The sequence below is a fragment of the Hemicordylus capensis genome, chromosome 2, assembly GCF_027244095.1.
Source record: "Hemicordylus capensis ecotype Gifberg chromosome 2, rHemCap1.1.pri, whole genome shotgun sequence".
NCBI classification, from domain to species: domain Eukaryota; kingdom Metazoa; phylum Chordata; class Lepidosauria; order Squamata; family Cordylidae; genus Hemicordylus; species Hemicordylus capensis.
In genome coordinates this window covers 222,797,770-222,818,638 of record NC_069658.1, presented here as the reverse complement: position 1 = coordinate 222,818,638, position 20,869 = coordinate 222,797,770, and the positions used below count along the sequence as shown (strand labels likewise).

The 20,869-nt window shown below is 45.7% G+C and overlaps 1 protein-coding gene across 1 annotated transcript; it reads right to left on the bottom strand.

The window, feature by feature from the left end:
* Positions 1-13,627: 13,627 nt before the first annotated feature.
* On the bottom strand, positions 13,628-20,604 carry NDUFA7 (NADH:ubiquinone oxidoreductase subunit A7). Its single transcript, XM_053301806.1, has 4 exons — positions 20,448-20,604; positions 16,280-16,329; positions 15,584-15,733; positions 13,628-13,866 (listed from the first exon to the last, which is right to left on the bottom strand). The coding sequence occupies exons 1-4, from the start codon at positions 20,496-20,498 to the stop codon at positions 13,770-13,772; spliced, it is 348 nt and encodes a 115-aa protein (XP_053157781.1). The 5' UTR covers positions 20,499-20,604; the 3' UTR covers positions 13,628-13,769.
* Between the last annotated feature and the right edge of the window lie 265 nt (positions 20,605-20,869).

The following is a 20,869-nucleotide window of genomic DNA, read 5'->3' as shown; positions in this document are numbered from 1 at the left end:
AGCGCGGAGCCCCGCCCTTTTTTCCCGAGGCGCATGTGCAAAGCTAGCATGTGGCGGTGTCTCGCTTCGCACCCTCTGCGCATGCCTTATAGGTATATATTATATGGCGCATGCGCAGAGGTAGATGTGTTTGTAGCAGTTGCTTCTCTTGGTAGTGGTACAAGATCTTCTAGTTCTTGCATTACCCTGCTCCCCCGGTCACGCCTTTCTCCACAAGAGCTGCGCCTACGCCAGCCTCTTTCTGGCTTCCAACTCAACCAGCAGGACCTTCTCTCACGCCACACATGTACACTGGATTCAGGGTAACCAAGTGAGGAGGAAAGTGAGTCCTGCAGCTCGGAGGAACAGGCTGTTGGTCTGGCAGGAAGGGGGAAGGAAAGATGCTCCCTCCTCATCCCAGTACTGGGTAGGATCTCCTTGATGGGTCAGCCTCAGAGATCATCGTTCTCCGTCTGCCACCTCTCCATTAGCAGCCATCCGCTCTCTTTGGCTGCCCCAATTCCCTTGCTTCAAGTTGCCATATTTTGGTTTTCCAGATCTGGGTGCCTAATTTGCATATTATGTAAATTGGCTTGAAAATTACTTTGCATGTGCAAATTAGCAGCTGCACTTTCTGGTTGATTTGTATTTGCTTTGGATATCTATCACCAATAGTTGGGTAAGATATCTTTGCCTGACCATTTTCCTTGACATATTAGCATCAATAGAACATCATCAACAACAAAAAGCACTGCTTCTTAATTAAGGCTGCAATTCTGTACACACTTATTTGAGAGAAGATCTGATTGAATCCAATGGTGCATACGTCTAAGAAGGCATGCACTGAATGTAAAGCCAAGAAAGTCCTTAAACATTAAAGTATACAACCTGATAAGCAGGTAGTGATTTACATCAAAAGCAAGCTAACTTATCAACTGCCCGATATCACCGGCTGATAACAAACAAGGCAACATTCCTCAAGATTACTGTAGTTGTGAAAGTGAAACCCTCCCAGTTAGCCTCCTGTGCTCTTCTTGTCTTAATCCAAGTCAGCAGTTGAGCAGAATAGTGAAAGCACATTTTACTCCATAACTCTGCTTCTACAAGAGGTAGAGCTTAGCGTTTTAAAAAATAAAAATAAATGAAAGCTGGAATCTGGGCAAGATTTCAAATATCACCACCACCAGTTATTTGAGGCACATGAGGCCACATTTCTAGTTTTTAAATTATCCCCCCGCTTCAAGTTCCTGAGAATGACTCTCATTTTAAGACAGCTCCGCCTTCTTCATGAAATCAACTCAAGCATAATCAACTTGTGGAATTCTCTGCCACAAGATGTGGTGACAGCCAACAACCTGGAAAGCTTTAATGGGGGTTTGGATAACTTCATGGAGAAGAGGTCTATCAATGGCTACTAGTCAGAGATCTATAGGCCAGCTCCAGTCTCAAAGGCAGGATGCCTCTGAGTACCACTTGCAGGAGAGTAACAGCAGGAGGGAGGGCATGCCCTCAACTCCTGTCTGTGGCTTCCAGCGGCATCTGGTGGGCCACTGTGTGAAACAGGATGCTGGACTAGATGGGCCTTGGGCCTGATCCAGCAGGGCTGTTCTTATGTTAACCCCACTGCCTATTAAGATATGGGGGTGTGGAGTTCCGGTTGAGGCTACCATTGGCTCATTGGGTGGCAACCCAAAACTAGGCCTGTTCTAGGATTGTCCCAGGCCTCTGGAATATGCTCCCAAACAGAGTAAGAGCGTCCCCTGCTCTGGCTGTTTTCTAAGCAACATCTGAAAACACTTCTGTTTTATCAGGCTTTTAGTTCATAATATTTAAAAGTTCTATTTATAGTTTGAAATTGTTTTAAATGGCCTGTTGTTTTAATTGTTTATGTTTTAATCTGTAAACAGATCTTGATTAGATTTGGAGTATATAAATGAGTAAGTATATAAATGAGAAATATAAATAAATGAGAAATATAAATGAGTATATAAATGAGAAATATAAATAAATTTTATCCTCACAACAAGTGAGGTATGTGAGGTATGAAGAGTGATTGGCCGAAAGGCATCAGGGCACCTCCATAGCTGAGTAGGGATTTGAACTTGAGGATGGGGCCATAGCTGAGTGGAAGAGCATCTGCTTGCATGCAGAAGGTCCCAGGTTCAATCCCTGGCAGCATCTCCAGGCTGGGTTGGGCAAGACTGCTGTCTGAAACCTTGGAGAGCTGCTGCCAGTCAATGTAGACAATGCTGAGTTAGATGGACCAATGGTCTCACTCAGTAGATGGCAACTTTCTATGTTCCAATGGAAAGCTGATTCTCATATCCGGGGTGAGCTGTAGCTCACTGGTAGAACATCTGTTTTGCATGCAGAAGATTCTAGGTTAAATCCCTGCCATCTCCAGGGTGCTTTCCAGATTAACCCCTACAACAGTGTCACAACGTATCTGCAAAGTGTGCTTCCGTACTTCCTGTGTTGTCACACCACAGTCCCTACGCTGTCAGCGGGGTGCCGTTCACATTTCAGATGCCTTGTTTCAGATTTTATCGCTGCGATTAAGTGCGATAACATTTATTTTATGTATTTATTTAACTTATTTGTATACTGCCCCAAATGCAAGTTTGGGCGGTTTACAACAAAACAATAAGAACAACAAATAAAAAAGTTAAAACATTGATTGATTGATGGATGGATTGATTGATTAAGTGCTGTCAAGTGAGTGTTGACTCTTAGCGACCACATAGATAGATTCTCTCCAGGATGATCTGTCTTCAGCTTGGCCTTTAAGGTCTCTCAGTGGTGCATTCAGTCGTAATAGGGTCCATCCACCTCCTTGCTGCTGGTCGCCCTCTTCTTTTCTTTCCTTCAACTTTTCCCAGCATTATGGACTTCTCAAGGGAGCTGGGTTTTCACATAATGTGTCCAAAGTATAATAGTTTGAGCCTGGTCATTTGTGCCTCGAGTGAAAATTCTGGATTGATTTGTTCTAGGATCCATTTATTTGTTTTCCTGGCTGTCCATGGTATCCTCAAAAGTCTTCTCCAGCACCAAAGTTCAAAAGCGTCAATACTTTTTATATCTTGCTTCTTCAAAGTCCAGCTTTCGCATCCATTTAGTGTCATGGGAAAACCATTGTCCAAATGATTCTAATCTTTGTAGGTATAGACATGTCATGGCATCTGAATATCCTTTCCAAAGCCTTCATTGCAACCCTACCAAGTGCTAGTCTGCAGCGTATTTCTTGACTAGAAATTTCTAGATCCTTTACTGTTGATGGTCGATCCTAAAAGGCAGAAGCTATCCACCACTTCAATGTCTTAATTCTCCCTCAGAAGAGGATTGTATCCGATGACAGGATGGGTTGTCATGACCTACTGCTCCACAGACAGGGCCAATCAGAAACGTTGTGGCTAGCCAGGAGGGAGGGACCAGCCCCTCAGACTTCAATTCTTCGCCCTGTCTTGCTCCAAGAAGGTGCTGTGTTGTGCTCCGCTGTTTTCTTCCTTGGCCTTGCTGTCTACTACTTACCTGATCCTCTATCGCTAGATAGGAGAGGTTTTTCGGGAAGGCACCTTAATTGTTTTCCTCAGCCACTGCTCTTGTGTGTCGCGCCATGGCAACAGAGCTCGATCGCGGTGAGAGGGAGGTTCCCCCTCCCTCTCGGAGGATTCCTTAGCACACTCGGTGTGCAGGGCCGAGTGGGTGGCGGCTACCTCTCCCGCTCCTCCGCTTCAGCCCTCCGTTTTGCCCTCGGGCGGTTTGGAAGGCGGGCCGCTGCTGCAGGAGGTGGCGCCCGGGTCCTCTGACTGCGATGGAGCCGCTCCGCCCACCAAGCATCCCTGCTCTTCCCCCAGCCAACAGCGCACTGAGGGCGCTGAGTCGGGAGAGGAGGAGATTCCGCCGGCGTTCGCAGCACTTCTGAGGAAGGTGGTGGCTGAGGAGCTTGGCAGGTTTGCCTGGCTGGTTGCGGCAGCTCCTCCTTCCCACCTTTCCCCCCGCCCAAACACTTCCCCTCAACCTCAGCCTGCCGCCATTTTAGATGTTGCAGCTGCAGGTAGTGGCCCGGCTGCCATTTTGGGCATCGGGGAGGGAGTCTCGCGCACTTTAAGGACTGAGGGTTTGCGGGCGGCCACGTTGAGCGTTCTGATGACTCTGACTCAGATAAGGAGGAGGGGGAGTTATCAGGGGATGAAGGAGATCCTGGGACTTCGCCTTCTCCCCCCTACCAGTTGTTGTTCACGCCTGAGGACTACCCGGTCCTTTTACACAAGGTCCGTAAGAGCCTCCGCTTGGAGGGGGTGGTTCTGCCGGCCTCTGGGAACCAGGTGGGGGACCCCGAGGTCCTTCCCACCTTCAGGTGTTCTGAGGTGACCGTACCTTGTCCCCAGTTGTTTCTGGACATTATTCAGTCAGAATGGGACCACCCTACTGAGTGTAAGGGCCTCCCTCCCTCCATCCGGCGCTTTTATGCCTCTAGTGCAGAGGTTATGGACAAGTTGAAGCTGCCACCTGTGGATGCTGAGGTGGCCGCCTTGGTCATGGGGGCTGTCCTCCACAGGGATGGGGATGAGTTTCTCAAGAATCTTGATGATAAAAAATGTGACGCTGCCCTGCGCAGATCGCATGAGGCGTCTGCCTTGTCTCTGAGGGCTTCTATGGCTAATTCTATGTTTGCAAGGGCGGCTATCCTATGGGTGAAGGAGTTGATTCCGTTAGTTCCCCCTGAATTGACTGCCCTAAGGCAAGGGCTCAATAAGTTGGGTAAGGCATCAGCCTTTATGGCGGATTCCTCCTTAGATATGCAGCCCAGCTTTCTGCCAGGGCGCTGGCATCAGATGTCACTGTCAGGCGTCTACTGTGGTTAAAGAACTGGAAGGTGGACCAAAGGTCGAGGAGCAACCTAGCTAATTCAGCCTTCTGGGGAGGGAAGCTCTTTGGGGAGGTTTTGGAACCGGTTCTGATTGAGACCAGTGAAAAGAAAAAGGCAATGCCCTCAGCCATTTCTCATCAGGAATGTAAAAGTCTTCCTTCTACGTCATCTACCAAGGGATATAAACCTTCATTTCGTTACAGGCAGAACAGACAGGAGCGAGGGTCGTGGTCGAAGGCCCGATCCTCCTTTCCTTCCGTCGCCCTCAGCACGCCGGTCAACAGGTCAAGCCCAGTTTCAAGAAGGGTTCCAACCAATGACTACCCCTCGCTGTCACTTCCTCTTCAGGTAGGGGCAAGGTTGCAGTCATTTGCGGTGACCTGGTCACAAACATGCACGGACGCTTGGATACTCAGGACAGTGACTCAGGGCTACGCTCTGGAGTTCGACCATCTTCCTTCAGACCGCTATCTCCTCACTCCCCAATCCCACAGAGGTCAGAAGTCGCTTCTGATGTTGGAAGCTATCCAGCATCTGGTCAGCATTCAGGCAATCGAGGCTGTGCCCCTGGGGGAGCGGGGACAGGGGATTTATTCCATTCTTTTTCTGGTGCCCAAAAAGAATGACGAGTGGAGAGCCATATTGGATTTGAAGTACGTCAATCAGTTCCTAAGAAGGAGGGGGTTTTGCATGGAAACCCATCGCACGATTTTAATGGCTTTCCAGGAGGGTGATTACCTCTCGTCTGTGGACCTCAAGGAGGCATACCTTCATGTCCCTATCCTGGCTGAGGACAGACATTTCCTGCCTTCGCGTACCAGGAGTCCCACTTTCAGTATCAGGCGCTGCCCTTTGGTCTCTCGACTGTGCCAAGGGTTTTTACCAAGCTCATGGTGGCACTCGTGGCGCACTTAAGGACCAAGGGGGTTCACCTTTATCCTTATTTGGACAACCTTTTAATAAGGTCATCGTCCTTCCAGAAGGTCCAGGAGGATATTCAGGCAACCCTGGCGGTTCTGGAGTCCCACGGTTTCATGGGGAACTTCAAGAAGAGCTCCCTAGTTCCCCAGACGAAACTGGTTCATCTCGGGGCTGTTATCAACACAGTCGAGGGGACTGTATGTCTCCCTCCCGAGCGCAGGGTCAAGCTTGCATCCAAGTGCCATTCCTTAGTCCTACGCCCCAGGTCCGATCTCCTCTCCCTGAGTTAGCTGCAAGGGCTCATGGTTTCCACCATAGGGATTGTTCCTTGGAGTCGGTTTCACTCCTGCCCCCTTCAGTGGCTGTTGTTGCTGTTTCAGGTGCAGATTGCCAGTCGGTCCAGGCTCCGGATCTCCCTGCCTCCGCAGGTCCAACACTCCCTGCGATGGTGGTTTTCTCTGGCAGCAAAAAAGGGGGTGCGGTTTCTTCCAACGCCTCGGGTCCAGGTGACAACAGATGCCAGTCTTCAGGGCTGGGAGGGTCATTGCCTTCATCTCCTGGCGCAAGGGCGCTGGTCGGAGGAGGAGGCTTCCAACTCCATAAACTGGCTAGAGTTGCGAGCAATCAGGCTGGTTCTGCAAGAGTGCCTTCCCATAGCTCACGCCCAGCACGTCCTGGTTTGCATAGACAGCACAACCGCCAGGGCCCGTGTCAGCCTTCAGGGTTGCGGTTCCTGATGCGGGAGGCCTCCCTCCTGTTGGACTGGGCAGAGGAACACCTTTTCTCCTTGCAGGCAGATCACATCAGCGGGGTGTGTCCAACACCCTTGCAGATTGGCTCAGCCAGTCTCACATGGGTTCCGCTGAGTGGTCTCTGGATCCCCAAGTCTTCCATCACGTGGTCCGGCATTTTGGCCATCCATCCCTGGACCTGTTCGCCTCCCCGGCAAACGCCAAACTAGTCCGGTACCTCACTCGGTATCAGGTTTCCGGGGCTGCGGGGACAGATGCTCTAACATTTCCATGGCCAAGGGAGTTGTTGTATGCCTTTCCTCCCTTTGCCATTCTGCCTCAGACCATTCGGAGGATACGCGAGCTTCGGGCAGAGGTCCTTCTAGTGGCTCCGCATTGGCCACGGAGACCATGGTTCTCAGACCTGGTAGCACTGTCGTCAGCTCCGCCAATGCCCCTGGGGTCCCATCCTCAGCTTCTCAGTCAGGGTCCCCTTTTTCATCCGGTCCCAGCGTGGCTTAGCCTCTACGCGTGGAGGTTGAGTGGGAGGCTCTAGTAGTTTCTGGCTACTCTAGTTCTGTCCAACAGACCATTTTGGCTTCCTGCCATCCTTCTACTGTTCGTGTGTATCAGTCCACCTGGAAAGCATTCACGACCTGGTGTGCTTCCTCTGGGATTCCTCCTCTTTCAGCTTCTGTTGCCCAGGTGTTGGGGATTTTGCAGAAGGGTCTTGATACTGGGCTTTGGCCCAACACACTCCGTTGTCAGGTTTTCGCCTTGTCTACTGTTTTGCAGGTGCAGGGAGTTTCCGCCCTATCGGCACTTCCTCATGTTCAGAGGTTTTTAAAAGGGGCAGCAGTTCTGAAGCTGCCTATGGTCCACAGGTTCCCTACCTGGGACTTGAATTTGGTTCTCAGGGCTCTCACCAAGGCGCCCTTTGTGTTCAGTTCCTCTATGGTTGTTGACCTTTAAGGTATTGTTTTTGGTGGCAATTACTTCTGCGCTGCGGGTAGCAGACCTGGGCGCACTATCCGTGCGTAAGGAGTTGTGTCTAGTTTATCTTTTGTTACGTACTGATCCGTCTTATTTACCTAAGGTCAATTCAGTTTTCCATCGCGTGCAGGAGCTGATGTTGCCTTCTTTCTGTCCTCATCCTTCTTGCCCGAAGGAGAAAGAATGGCATACGCTGGATGTGCGCAGGGCTGTTAAGATCTACCTGCAGCGCACAAAGCCTATACGGTCCACAGAGTCCTTCTTTGTCTCATTCAGGGACTGCGCTCTGGGCAGGCGAGTTTCCACTCCTACGTTGTTGCGTTGGATATGCCAGTGTATCCTTATGGCATATTCAGCTACAGGGGCTCCTGCTCCTGCCGGGGTCACTGCCCACTCCATTCGAAGTGCAGCTGCATCTGCCGCTTTTCCCACCTTGGCGCCTCTGGTGGACATTTGCCAGGTGGCAACCTGGGCTTCTCTCTCGACCTTTGTGAAACATTATAAAATTCACGATTGGACCTCAGCCAACGCCTCTTTTGGCTGGCATGTTTTGCAGCAGGTGGTTCCGCAATAGGACCAGACCTGGTAGCTCCCACCCTGGTTTTTTCATAGGGGCTTTGGCAGGTCCCATCCTGTCATCAGATACAATCCTCTTCCGAGGGAGAATGAATTGTTGGCACTTACCTGAATGGTCATTCTCCTCAGAAGTATGGATTGTATCCGACCCTCCCGCTTGTGTGTCTGGTCTTTCTTTTCTGGCTATCTTCTGCCTGTCCTTCACATATTTATGTGGGGAGGTTTTCCTCCTGGGCAGTCTGACCTCCCTCGGGATGGTTTTTTTGAGTTAGGGCACTGCTCGTTCCTGACGAGTCTTTCATGTTCCTATTCACTCTGTTCTAATTACCCTTTTCTTTGGGTCTGTTTATTGTGGTTTTTTCTATCTTTTGGAGCACGAGTTCACTGGCTAAGTACTGAAGTCTGAGGGGTTGGTCCCTCCCTCCTGGCTAGCCACAAAGTTTTTTATTGGCCCTGTCTGTGGAGCAATAGGTTGTGACAACCCATCCTGTCATTGGATGCGCGCAGGGCATGCTGGAGAGACCCCCGAGCCAAGAGGCTGCTTTTTAGCCTCCTGGTCAGGGGTCAGCTCTTGAGTTGCCATGGCATGGAGCCGTGCTGCGGCAACACATGATCCAAAAGCCCGGGTTAGCAGAGCGCTCGCTCTGCTAACCTGGGCTTAGGGGAGGATAATTTTAGCGGGTTACCCACTTCGGTGAGACCGGGCTCGGCTGCAAGCCTGGTGGTTGTTACGTGCGGGCGAAATCAGGCTAGGCTCCCTTGGCCCGATTTCGCCCGATTGTGAGAATCGCCTCAGTATCTATTATTATAGATAATAATAATGATAGTATCTATTTTAATATAGATACTATTAGAACATAACATTGTATATCTCTTGCAAAAAAGTAGCTGTAATTTTCATTGTAGATTCTGGGGATCATTTTCCATTCGACCCTGCCAAGCTGAAGCATTTTACCATGATTGTAGTGGGTAATCTGGAAAGCACCCTGGTAAGTCTGGGAATGATTTCTGCCTAAACTCTTTGAGAATAGCTGCCAGTCAGGGAAGGCAAATCTGACCAAGGGTTTGGTAGAAGGCAGCTTCCTATGTAACCCAATAGCCCCTATAACATCCGTACAGGGAAAAGTCATGTACAATAAATGTGTTGAACAATATACACTTCCCATACTTGGGTCCCTGGATGTCCCTGAATTACAACTCTTATCATTCCCAGCTACAATGGCATTAGGATCTGACGGTGCCAAATTCTGGTCTTGAAGTTTGCTGGGTTCCCCCACCAGAACCACAAACTTAAACATATCTTGTTAATGGTCTAGAGGTTACAAAGGGGTCCCCACTTTAAGATACTCAGATGTTGCTGAATTGCAACTCCTATCATACCAGAAGCCATTGTGGCTGAGGTTAAGGGAGTTGTAGTCCAACCACATCTGGGGAACCAATGTTGGGAACTCCTGCTTTAATGTATTATTCAGGGGCACCCCAGCAATGCACTGGTGCAAATGTGGTATAAGATCTGGAAGATGACATGCTTAGGCCAAAGTTACTTTCAGCACCAGCCCTATGCTTGTTGAATATGTAGTAGTATAAATTCCACTGCGTTCAAAGAGATTTACTCCAGTGTAAAAGGTGCATGGCATTGCAACCACAGGCACCAATTTTCACCCCTCCACCTAGTTACCTCTAGAACAACGTTTGGAGCAAAAGGTGGGGTGGTAAAGTATGTTATACACTAAACCCTTAAATTAATTACCCTTAAAGTGGTAATTAATATTGTTTATTTATCTTATTAATGAAGGCTGCTTTAAATTTTCATACTTATTTAGAAAAATGGACCGAATTCATCTTAGAAAACACTCTTTTGGGATTAGGTCAAACTTTCTCTTCCTGTCCAAAATCATGTGGCAGGAAAGACTGAATTGGAGAGAGAGGTGAGTACCAGGCCAGCTGAAATCTTCAAGGGAGATAACACTGCACAAATGGTCTCACCCAGCCCACTTCCTCACCAGGAAGGAAGCTAAGGAATTATCCTGGCTCCTGGAGGAATCTACCTACCTGGCTGCACTGGCTTCTGCAGTTTCTTCTGGGGTAATGAAGCAAGTGAATGAAGCTTCTTTGTACCATGAAGGCCTTTTAAAATAATTAATTCAAGCGATAGGACCATAATATATTATGACCTTATTGTCTGACACTTTGCTGCAAAGTTCCAGTCTGGTGGAGTGGAAAGATTTTTCAGGGAACGCCTGCTACTTCTTGCTACCATTTGGAGTCATCTCTTGTTCTAGCAAAATAATGGAATGATTTGAAGATCAAAGCTTCCACTAACTTCCTACGGTATCTCAAAATCACTCCATATAGGTTAATCATTCATCTCATTTTTGGCTCCATGCACAACAGGTGAGCCTTTAAAATGCAGTTTACTGTAGCTATAAACAAGTATGCATCCATCATGCTATTGCTGTGTATATATGGCAATATATAAACCAAATATATAAATATATGATGCCCGATTGAACTTCCTGCTGGTCTTGTGGTAGTGTAATATAGCAAGCATGACTTGTTCCATTAGCTAAGCAGGGTCCACCCTGCTTGCATTCAAATGGGAGGCCACATGTGAGCACTGTAAGATATTCCCCTCAGGGGTGGAGCCTCTCTGGGAAGAGCAGAAGGTTTCAAGTTCCTTCCCTAGCTTCTCCAAGAAATGGCTGAGAGAGATTCCTGCCTGCAACCTTGGAGAAGCTGCTGCCAGTCTGTGTGTAGACAATACTGAGCTAGAAAGACCAATGTTTTGACTCAGTATATGGCAGCTTCCTCTTGTGAAATGTGAGGACCGAAGAAACAGAGTCTGCTTTTGCAATCTCCAGTCCATTGAAAATCTTATCCATTTTATATCTAAATGTAAAATGTACAAAAGCCTCTATGCTAAGTACAGGTGAAACTCGAAAAATTAGAATATCGTGCAAAAGTCCATTAATTTCAGTAACGCAAATTAAAAGGTGAAACTGATATATGAGATAGACGCATTACATGCAAAGCGAGATAAGTCAAGCCTTAATTTGTTATAATTGTGATGATCATGGCGTACAGCTCATGAGAACCCCAAATCCACAATCCCAGAAAATTAGATTACATGAAACCAATAAAACAAGGATTGTAAATAGAACAATATCGGACCTCTGAAAAGTATAAGCATGCATATGTATTCAGTACTTGGTTTGGGCCCCTTTTGCAGCAATTACTGCCTCAATGCAGCGTGGCATGGATGCTATCAGCCTGTGGCATTGCTGAGGTGTTATGGAAGACCAGGATGCTTCAATAGCGGCCTTCAGCTCTTCTGCATTGTTTGGTCTCATGTCTCTCATCCTTCTCTTGACAATGCCCCATAGATTCTCTATGGGGTTCAGGTCAGGCGAGTTTGCTGGCCAATCAAGCACAGTAATCCCATGGTCATTGAACCAGGTTTTGGTACTTTTGGCAGTGTGGGCAGGTGCCAAGTCCTGCTGGAAAATGAAGTCAGCATCCCCATACAGCTCGTCTGCGGAAGGAAGCATGAAGTGCTCCAAAATCTCCTGATAGACGGCTGCGTTGACCCTGGACTTAATGAAGCACAGTGGACCAACACAAGCAGATGACATGGCTCCCCAAATCAACACAGACTGTGGAAACTTCACACTGGACTTCAAGCATCTTGTATTGTGTGCCGCTCCATTCTTCCTCCAGACTCTGGGTCCTTGGTTTCCAAATGAGATGCAAAAGTTGCTCTCATCAGAAAAGAGGACTTTGGACCACTGAGCAACAGACCAGTTCTTTTTTTCTTGAGCCCAGGTAAGACGCTTCTGACGTTGTTTGTTGTTCAGGAGTGGCTTGACAAGAGGAATACGACATTTGAAGCCCATGTCCAGGATCCGTCTGTGTGTGGTGGCTCTTGATGCACTAACTCCAGCCTCAGTCCACTCCTTGTGAAAGTCCCCAACACTTTTGAATGGCCTTTTCCTGACAATCCTCTCCAGGCTGCGGTCATCCCTGCTGCTTGTGCACCTTTTTCTTCCACACTTTCCCCTTCCACATAACTTTCTATTAATGTGCTTTGATACAGCACTTTGGGAACATCCAACTTCTTTTGCAATTACCTTTTGAGGCTTTCCCTCCTTATGGAGGGTGTCAATGATGGTTTTCTGCACAACTGTCAAGTCAGCAGTCTTTCCCATGATTGTGATTCCTAATGAACCAGACTGAGAGACCATTTAAAGGCTCAGGAACCCTTTGCAGGTGTTATGGATTGATTAGCTGATTGGAGTGGGACACCTGGAGCCTAGACTGTTGAACCTTTTCACAATATTCTAATTTTCTGGGATTGTGGATTTGGGGTTCTCATGAGCTGTACGCCATGATCATCACAATTATAACAAATTAAGGCTTGACTTATCTCGCTTTGCATGTAATGCGTCTATCTCATATATCAGTTTCACCTTTTAATTTGCATTACTGAAATTAATGAACTTTTGCACGATATTCTAATTTTTCAAGTTTCACCTGTATAACCAACCATTGTTAGCTTCAAAGATGGAGTATTGTCCCCAGGAAAAGTTGTTTTTGCTAAAGGCAACTATAAAGTATGCTACATTTAAGATAGCAAATTTTCTTCTTTAGCACTGTTAGTGTATTCTAAGGCTAAAGAAAATGGTGTGGATTATTATCATCACAGATTCTGGTATTTCCCTGGTGTCACAGGGGTTGTAAAACACGTCAACGGTTCCTGGGTGCCCAGATTTTGTTGGACAACAGTTCCCATCATTCCCAGACACAATGGCTATTGCATCTCAAAAGGATATTGTAGAGCTGAAAAAGCCACAGAAGAGAGTAGCCAACATAATCAGGGGGCTAGAGCAACTTCCTTAAGAGAAAAGGTTGCAATGTTTGGGGGCTTTTTAGTCTGGGAATGAATGAATGTGGGGAAGAGGGTCAAAGTTTATAAAATCATGCACCATGTGGAGAAATTGGAGCTATGTGTTTCCCACCCCGCCTCCCCCAATACTAGAATTCAGGGTTCTCCATTGAAACAATTATAGTGAATTCCAAACAGTTTCAAGAAAGCTCTGCATGAAGCCCCATAATCACACACTGGTTGCCAGCTTCCCAAAGGCAAATGTTTGGCCACTCTGGGAAGCAAGGTGCTGGACTCTATGGACCCACCTAGATCTGATCCAGCAGGGCTCTCCAAGCATACAATTCAACATATAATCATTTTAAGCAGATATTCTTCCTCAGGACTGCTTGCTTAAACAAGAGAATATTTATACTTGCACTGCTAACAATAATGGGGGGGGACCCTTCTCTTAACTGTGATGGATTACTTATATACTTTCTCTCTTTACTTAGTTTGTCTGCCAGTGTAGAAATCCTGTTTAAACACATATCTACAAGGAAGGCTGCATGCTCAAGATGTTTATGTGATAAAATTCCTTTAAAAATCTAATAAACTTTTCTGTACCACTAAGTTGTCCTGACCCCACAACACTGAGTCACTAAATGCTCAGTGTTTTATAAATTAAGATGAAAGTTAAGGACTGAGTTTATTTAATCAGATAAGCACCAGAGAGTCTTTATAGTCAGAAATAATTCTGAGCAGGGTGACAGCATTGTCTGTTTCCTGCCAGGTGGGGTGCGGATCCATACATGCAACAGCTTTGATTGCAATCAGTTCACAAGTAAGGTTGGTCTTTCGACAGCTCCCATTTCTGAATTGGGGGGCCTGGAGTCACTGGTTTTTTCTCCATCATTGCCACAGCAGATTCTGAGCTGGGGATGAGAAAAGGAAGAGTTGGAAACTAAAGCATTCTGCAGATGATACATGAAGATTTGTCACTTTTTAGCTTCATAAAAATAACTTAATTAGAAACTTTTAAAACATTTGTAATTTTAAATGTCATTTTAGCTTGTTTAACTTGTTTAATCTTTTGTTTTACATTGTGTCTATTTTATTAATGTTTTGAGCCGCCCCGAGCAGTAGTATACTGGAGGGGCGGGGTATAAAGATTTTAAATAAATTAATAAATAAATGAAAAGAACCAGGACAATTAAACAATAAGAATAGTGTTGCATGCCTTAAGAAAAGAGGAAGCTGTCTTCTACCTAGTCAGACCATTGCTCTATCTAGCTCAGTACTGTCTACACTGACTGGCAGTGGCTTCTCCAAGAAGGCAGCCCTATCTTGGAGATGCCAGGAAAGGAACCTGGTACCTTCTGCACGCAAGCATGCAGGTGCTCTTCCCAGAGCAGCCCCATCCTCTAAGGGGAATATCTTACAGTGCTCACATGTAGTCTCCCATTCAAATACAAACCAGGGTGGGCCCACTCAGCAAAGGGGACAATGCATGCTTACTACCACAAGACCAGCTTGCTAAAATATTTGAAATCCAGTTGGTTAAGTGACTACTCAAAAGGTGTAAATGCTTAATTTAGCTATTTTAATCGGGTGGTAAGGGTAAGTAAAGTGTGCCATCAAGTTGGTGTCGACTCCTGGCAACCACAGAGCCCTGTGGTTGTCTTTGGTAAAATACAGGAGGGGTTTACCATTGCCATCTCCCATGCAGTATGAGATGATGCCTTTCAGCATCTTCCTATATCACTGCTCCCCAATATAGGTGTTTCCCATAGTCTGGGTAACATATCAGCGGGGATTTGAACCGGCAACCTCTGGCTTGCTAGTCAAGTCATTTCCCTGCTGCGCCATTAGGTGGTGTAGGAATCAGGTGGTAGATCTCAATAAAACTAAAATAGTGGTTACAAAAGGGCTAGCACTATGTTGTCTTTATACAATCTATGGTGTGACCACATTACTTTACTGTGTACAGTTCTGTTCACCATATCTCAAAAAGGATATTATAGAACTGGAAACGGTGCAGAAGAGGACTACCAAGATGATCAGGGGCCTGGAGCACCTTCCTGAGGCAAGGCTACAACAATTGGGGCTTTTTAGTTAGAAAAAAGGTGCCTAAGGGGATACATGATAGATATTGAAAGACTATGCATGGTTTGGAGAACTTCAATAGGGAGAAGTTGTTCTCCTTCTCTCACAAAAGTAAAAAGGGGTGATCCCATGAAACTTATTGCAAGGAAATTTAGGACCTATGAAAGGAAGTACTTTTTCACATAGCACATAACTGATTTATGGAATTCTCTGCCACGGGATGTGGTGGGATAAATCACCACATCCTGTGGCAGGACCAATTTGGATGGCTTTAAGCAGGACCTAAGACAAATTAATGGAGAACAGGTCTATCAGTGACTACTAATCCTGATGTAATAGGCTTTCTCCATATTCAAGGTCAGGATGCCCCTGAATACCAGTTGCAAAGGAGCTGTGGCAGGAGAGGGAGCATGCCTTCATCTTCTGGTTGTGTGGATTCTCAAGGCATCTGGTGTGTGAAACAGTGCTGGACTAGATAGGCCTTAGGTCTGATCAAGCAAGGCTGTTCATTATGAAGGCGAAGATGCAAGGATGGACACACCCTACCTGGCAGCAGGAGCTCCTGGGGCCAAGGTTTTCTGTGGTGAGACAAGGACAACAGGAGGCAAGGTCTCCCGACGCCCATCACGAGTACAATAGTAGTTGTTTGCAAACTTGTGGCTGGGGCCAACCGGAAGGCGTGGAGGTGGCTGAGTCCTAAAAGACAAGCAACATAAGAACATCACAAAGGCCATATCCAGTGGGAATTAAAACAAACAGCTGAGCAGTGGCCATACAACCATAGAGTGTATGGAGGTGGTCTTGTTCAGTCCCCTAATCAGTGAAAGAAACCATTTTGATACAATGCTTTGACAAGCCATGTGTCAAGTGGTAGGATGTCAGATCACCACCTCCTAGCTTGGACTGTGGAACAAAGGAGGATTTACTTCTGAGTAGCCCAATTAAGACAGCATATTTCCCCTAAAACTACTGGATTTGTGTGTAGGCAGACATGAGCAAACTTTATTTATCCACTAAGACTCATAAGATTAATGGATGAAGATTTCTTTAAGCCAGGAGGCAGCCCTATTGCTGAAATCTGATCTGGGTCTGAGGGCCAGGGCTACCAATTAGACTACATGGGTTTTGGTGCCACCTTTTGGTAGGAGAGGAAAACAGGGAGTACTCCCAAACCTGGGTAGAACATGCTTTTTGACTGTGTGAATGACCTCAATGACTCCACCCCATGTCTAAGGGAATTACCTCTTGGAGATCTCAGTGTAGCGCAGCTGTAATTTGGCTTGGAGATCTTGCTGTTAAGAGACAGATAGACAAGCAAAGCTCAGTTCACTGTTGCCACCTAGTCTGCATAAAAGCAACATGAAAAAGAGAACGGACAAGAGGACCTTTGTTCTTACACAGTGATAACAATACCACTTGGCATTTAGATGACATGTCACAAATGTTCCACACATAACTTTCATGCATCTTTGCATACATACAATTTACGATAGTTCTGGAAGAAGTAGAGGTAGGATCATCTTGAGGAGATGGAGTAGTTGAAATGCAAATCAGGCTTGTGTCATCATCAGAGGAGAGAACAATAGGGTCTTCTGTAATTCTTGGAGTAGCAGAAGAAGGGGAAGGTGAGGCACTTGCAGTATCAACAGCGTTAGCGGTAGCATCCTTATAAGTTGGAAATGAGGGACCATTATCGCTGTCATCCGGGAGAGGCCTAGTACCAGTCTTTTTTAAAGCTTTAGCAGGGGAAGAGTGCTGTTTAGAGTCTAGCAAGGAAAAAATTGCACAGAAATGGGGGTCGTTTGCCAAGCCCGCCCAATGGTCTTCCTCAATTTGGCCATTTTCTTGTAATGCCATGTGTACCAATTTCAACGTATCCACATCCACTGGAACGTCAGCAGATAGATGGTTAACTGGAGAGGAATTCCCAGCTGTGGAGAGAGAAGCAGCTTGACTTTCTTTACTCAGTTCAGCCAAATCGTCGGCTACCTCAAGCAAGGACTTTATAGTATCCGGTAGGGGAAGTATATCAGCATAGTCCTGTAATGCAGAAGTAAGCTTTGGAGCAGCATAAGAGTTTAAAATTTCTGCCTCAGCTCCTTTCTCTTGGGAGGGAGTCTTAATTGAAAGTACACAGGGATGCTGACCTTGAGGTATGGAATGCGATGTTGTCTTAGGCCTGGATGTTTTGCTGCTTAGCTTAGTTCTCTCAAGGCTGCGAGGCTGAGGGCGAGGCGCAGAGAGTGGCGGATTTATCTCCCTCATAGCTAGAGGTTTAACAGTTGCATTTACAAAACATCTCTGGGTTGAAATATTGAATCTGGCCAGATACTCTCTTGATCGAAAAAATAACTCTGGGAAGCTGGAATTCCTGAATGTGAGTAGAATCCTCTGGTTATGATTCACATCTGGTAAATGTTCATATTTAATAAGGTCATAGCTTGAGATAGAACGGGCAGTTAAGGAGCTTAATGAGCGAAGAATAGCAGATTTGTGGATCCAGTTATAACGGTAGCATGACTGACGAGGAACAGAAAGCATAACACAATTAGGTTGAAGTCTGAGGTTAGCTTTGTTGTCAGGTGAAGGGAACGATATACGATTTAATTGCCCATTAACCGATAGCCCATTAACCGGTGAGGTTATCTTTGTTTTAGTATTGCCTTCACGATGGAAACAGGAGCAAGACTGGCTTTGGGTTAAAACAAGCTTCATGATCTCACTTGTTTTAGATTCCAGTCTCTTTAGTGTTTGTAGAATATATTGCAGCGTATCTGCAGTTAAATTGCAGAATTGAGATAAAAGAACGTTTTGATCAATGCTACGCTGCGTCTCCTGTGAAGAGCCATTCAGGGGGGGGGGGGGGGTCGACAAAATCATCCCCAGCAGCAGCTTCTGTGAAGGCACAAATATCCTCTAACGGGGCAAATCTGTTTTGTAGTGAAATAGGAGTCGAGGCACTCACCGAAGGCAAGAAAGAGTCCAACTTCAGCTGCTTGGTGCATCTCTTTGACGCTGGGACTGAGGCAGGGAGACCAGCTCCTGTGCAATTCCTTCTGCCCATCCTGGAGGGCTAAAAATAATCTCCCAAGTGATAAAAAGTAGAATAAAAAAATATAAAATAATAAAATAGCAAAGAATAATCCGGAAAGAGAGGCCTCTACAGGGAAAAAAGAGAAAGAACTGGGGGAGCTGAGAGGAATCAAACTATCCGTCGGCCATGTTGGCTCCACCCCCCACCTCGGTGAGTGTTGTGCTTTTCCCCAGGAAGAAAAATAAATAGCTATTTTTAAAGCACCTTAAAACAAGATTTTATTTGTACTTGGTTACACTCTGTGAACAACATCCCCTTTGCCTCTCAGCACCAAATAATATGTAAGTATGTACCGTGTTTCCCCGAAAATAAGACAGCGTCTTATATTAATTTTAGCCCCAAAAAATGCACTAGGGCAATTAGCGGTACATCAGAAATTACTGCTAGGTCTTACTTTCGGGGAAACAGGGTATATATTGTAATTGTATTTATTACAATTATTTTGTAGTTCTTTCCTGACAATGATCTAGATGTTGACTCAGCCTTCCATCCTTCCGAGGTCGGTAAAATGAGTACCCAGAATGTTGGGGGCAATATGCTAAATCATTGTAAACCGCTTAGAGAGCTTCGGCTATAGAGCGGTATATAAATATAAGTGCTATTGCTATTTCTATGTAACCCTCCCCCATTCAAAAGCACAGCTACATTTGCAAACATCAGTCTATTAATTTCCAACATGTTTAACTTACAAACTCTCTTCCCATCAGTCCCTTGGCCCAGCAAAGGAGTCTAGGAAATGGAATTTATGTAAGTAGCTGATAAGCCATGTAGGGTTGCTGATTCTGCCTGAGACTGTATTTTCAAGTTTTTCACCCTATCAAGCCGTTCAAATCTCCAAGGTTGCTTTCCAGAGTCAGCTGGAGATGGATGCCAATTCTTGAAGATTCCAGGCCAGTCCTGGAGGATTGAAAGTCATGACTGTTCAAACCAGCTATTAATGTCTTAATCTGGATGTCATGTTTTTTTGGGGAAATCTAGCAACATGTGAAGATGGGGAAACCCACCTCAATAATTACGTTGCCACAGTGGAATACCCTCTGCAGGGAAGCCCTCCCTTTATTAAGCTATTAAATATGGTCTATATTAAGTTATTAATAGCCATCTAATGGCGCAGCAGGGAAGTAACTTGCCTAGGGAGCAAGAGGTTGGTGGTTCGACCGAATCCCCCCTGGTATGTTCCCCAAACTATGGGAAACACCTATATTGGGCAGCAGTGATATAGCAAGATGCTGAAAGGCATCATCTCAAACGCTGATGAGATGGCAATGGTAAACCCCTCCTGTATTCTACCAAAGACAACCACAAGGCTCTGTCGTCACCAGAAGTTGACACCGACCCGACGGCACAACTTTACCTTTATATTAGGTAATTATTACAATTTATATTTACACAGAGATTTTAAGGCATTCCATTACATTTCCTATGGTTTGGAATCTGGTGGCTTCTGGACTCTCATATTATCTTTTTAAAAAGCTTCAATATATACACATTTTGACTTGTTAAACACTTGAGACTATTCTTTCTAAACATAAAAAGAACTATTTATACACACACTGTATTTTTCCAACAGGGGTCCTCAAAAACCACTGAAATATTAAAAATTTCATTATATAAAGTAATGTCAAATCAGTGTCGACTCTTAGCGATCGCATAGATAGATGCTCTCCAGGATAATCTGCCTTCAACTTGGCCTTCAAGGTCTCTCAGTGGTGCATTCATTGCTGTTGTAATCGAGTCCATCCACCTTGCTGCTGTCCTCTTCTTCTCTTTCCTTTCCCCAGCATTATAGACTTCTCAAGGGATCTGGGTCTTCCCATAATGTGTCCGAAATATGATAATTTGAGCTTGGACATTTGTGCCTCGAGTGAAAATTCTGGAGTGATTTGTTCTATGATCCATTTGTTTGTTTCCCCAGCTGTGCATGGTATTCTCAAAAGTCATATAAATATTTATGTATAAAACAGCATATAATAATATAAGAAAAACGCATCCAAATATAAGTAAAGGTCTCTCTGATTTTTCAGAAATGCAGTAACCATCAATACAAATAAAATTCATCACTTCGTTGACAGCCATCCCCCCATTTCCAGAGAACTACAATTCCCATAGTACTTTGCATGGTAGGGGAAACACAATGTTTATTACGCGAGCCCGTTCACTTAGGGGCGTGGCTTGGTAGAAATTTGCATTCCGTCAAAGCGTATATTTGCATGGCATGAATATTCGGGATCGTACATAACGCGGGGATTGGAGATAGTGAGTTTTCATGAGCGTAACCTTCTCCGTTCTCCCTCGCCCACCCCCGGGCTTTCTTACCCCTGCCGCCCAGTTGCGAATCCACTGGATGATCCGGGTGTTGGACGCCATCTTAGCCTCTGTTGTCAAGGGCGCAAGGTCCACGGAGCATGCCGGGAAGAAGGGATGGAGAACAGAGTGGGCTGTTTGCAGAGACTGCCGGGAAAAGTCTTAGAATGATACAGGCTGCGGGGCATGCTGGGAAGAAGGGAAAAGGACAAGAGTGGCAATCGAGTCGCGTGGTGCGTGACGGGAAGTGTAGATTTTTTAAAAAAATACAAGTGGTTTATATATCTGAATGGATACATAAATTGTAAAAACCGTACAAACCTAATAATTGGGCACAATTAATTCACTAGAAACAACATGATAAAACCTCTTATGAATGGTAAACAGTGGTACAGTTGTGTCTTTTTTAAAAGGATACGACTATGACAGAGCCA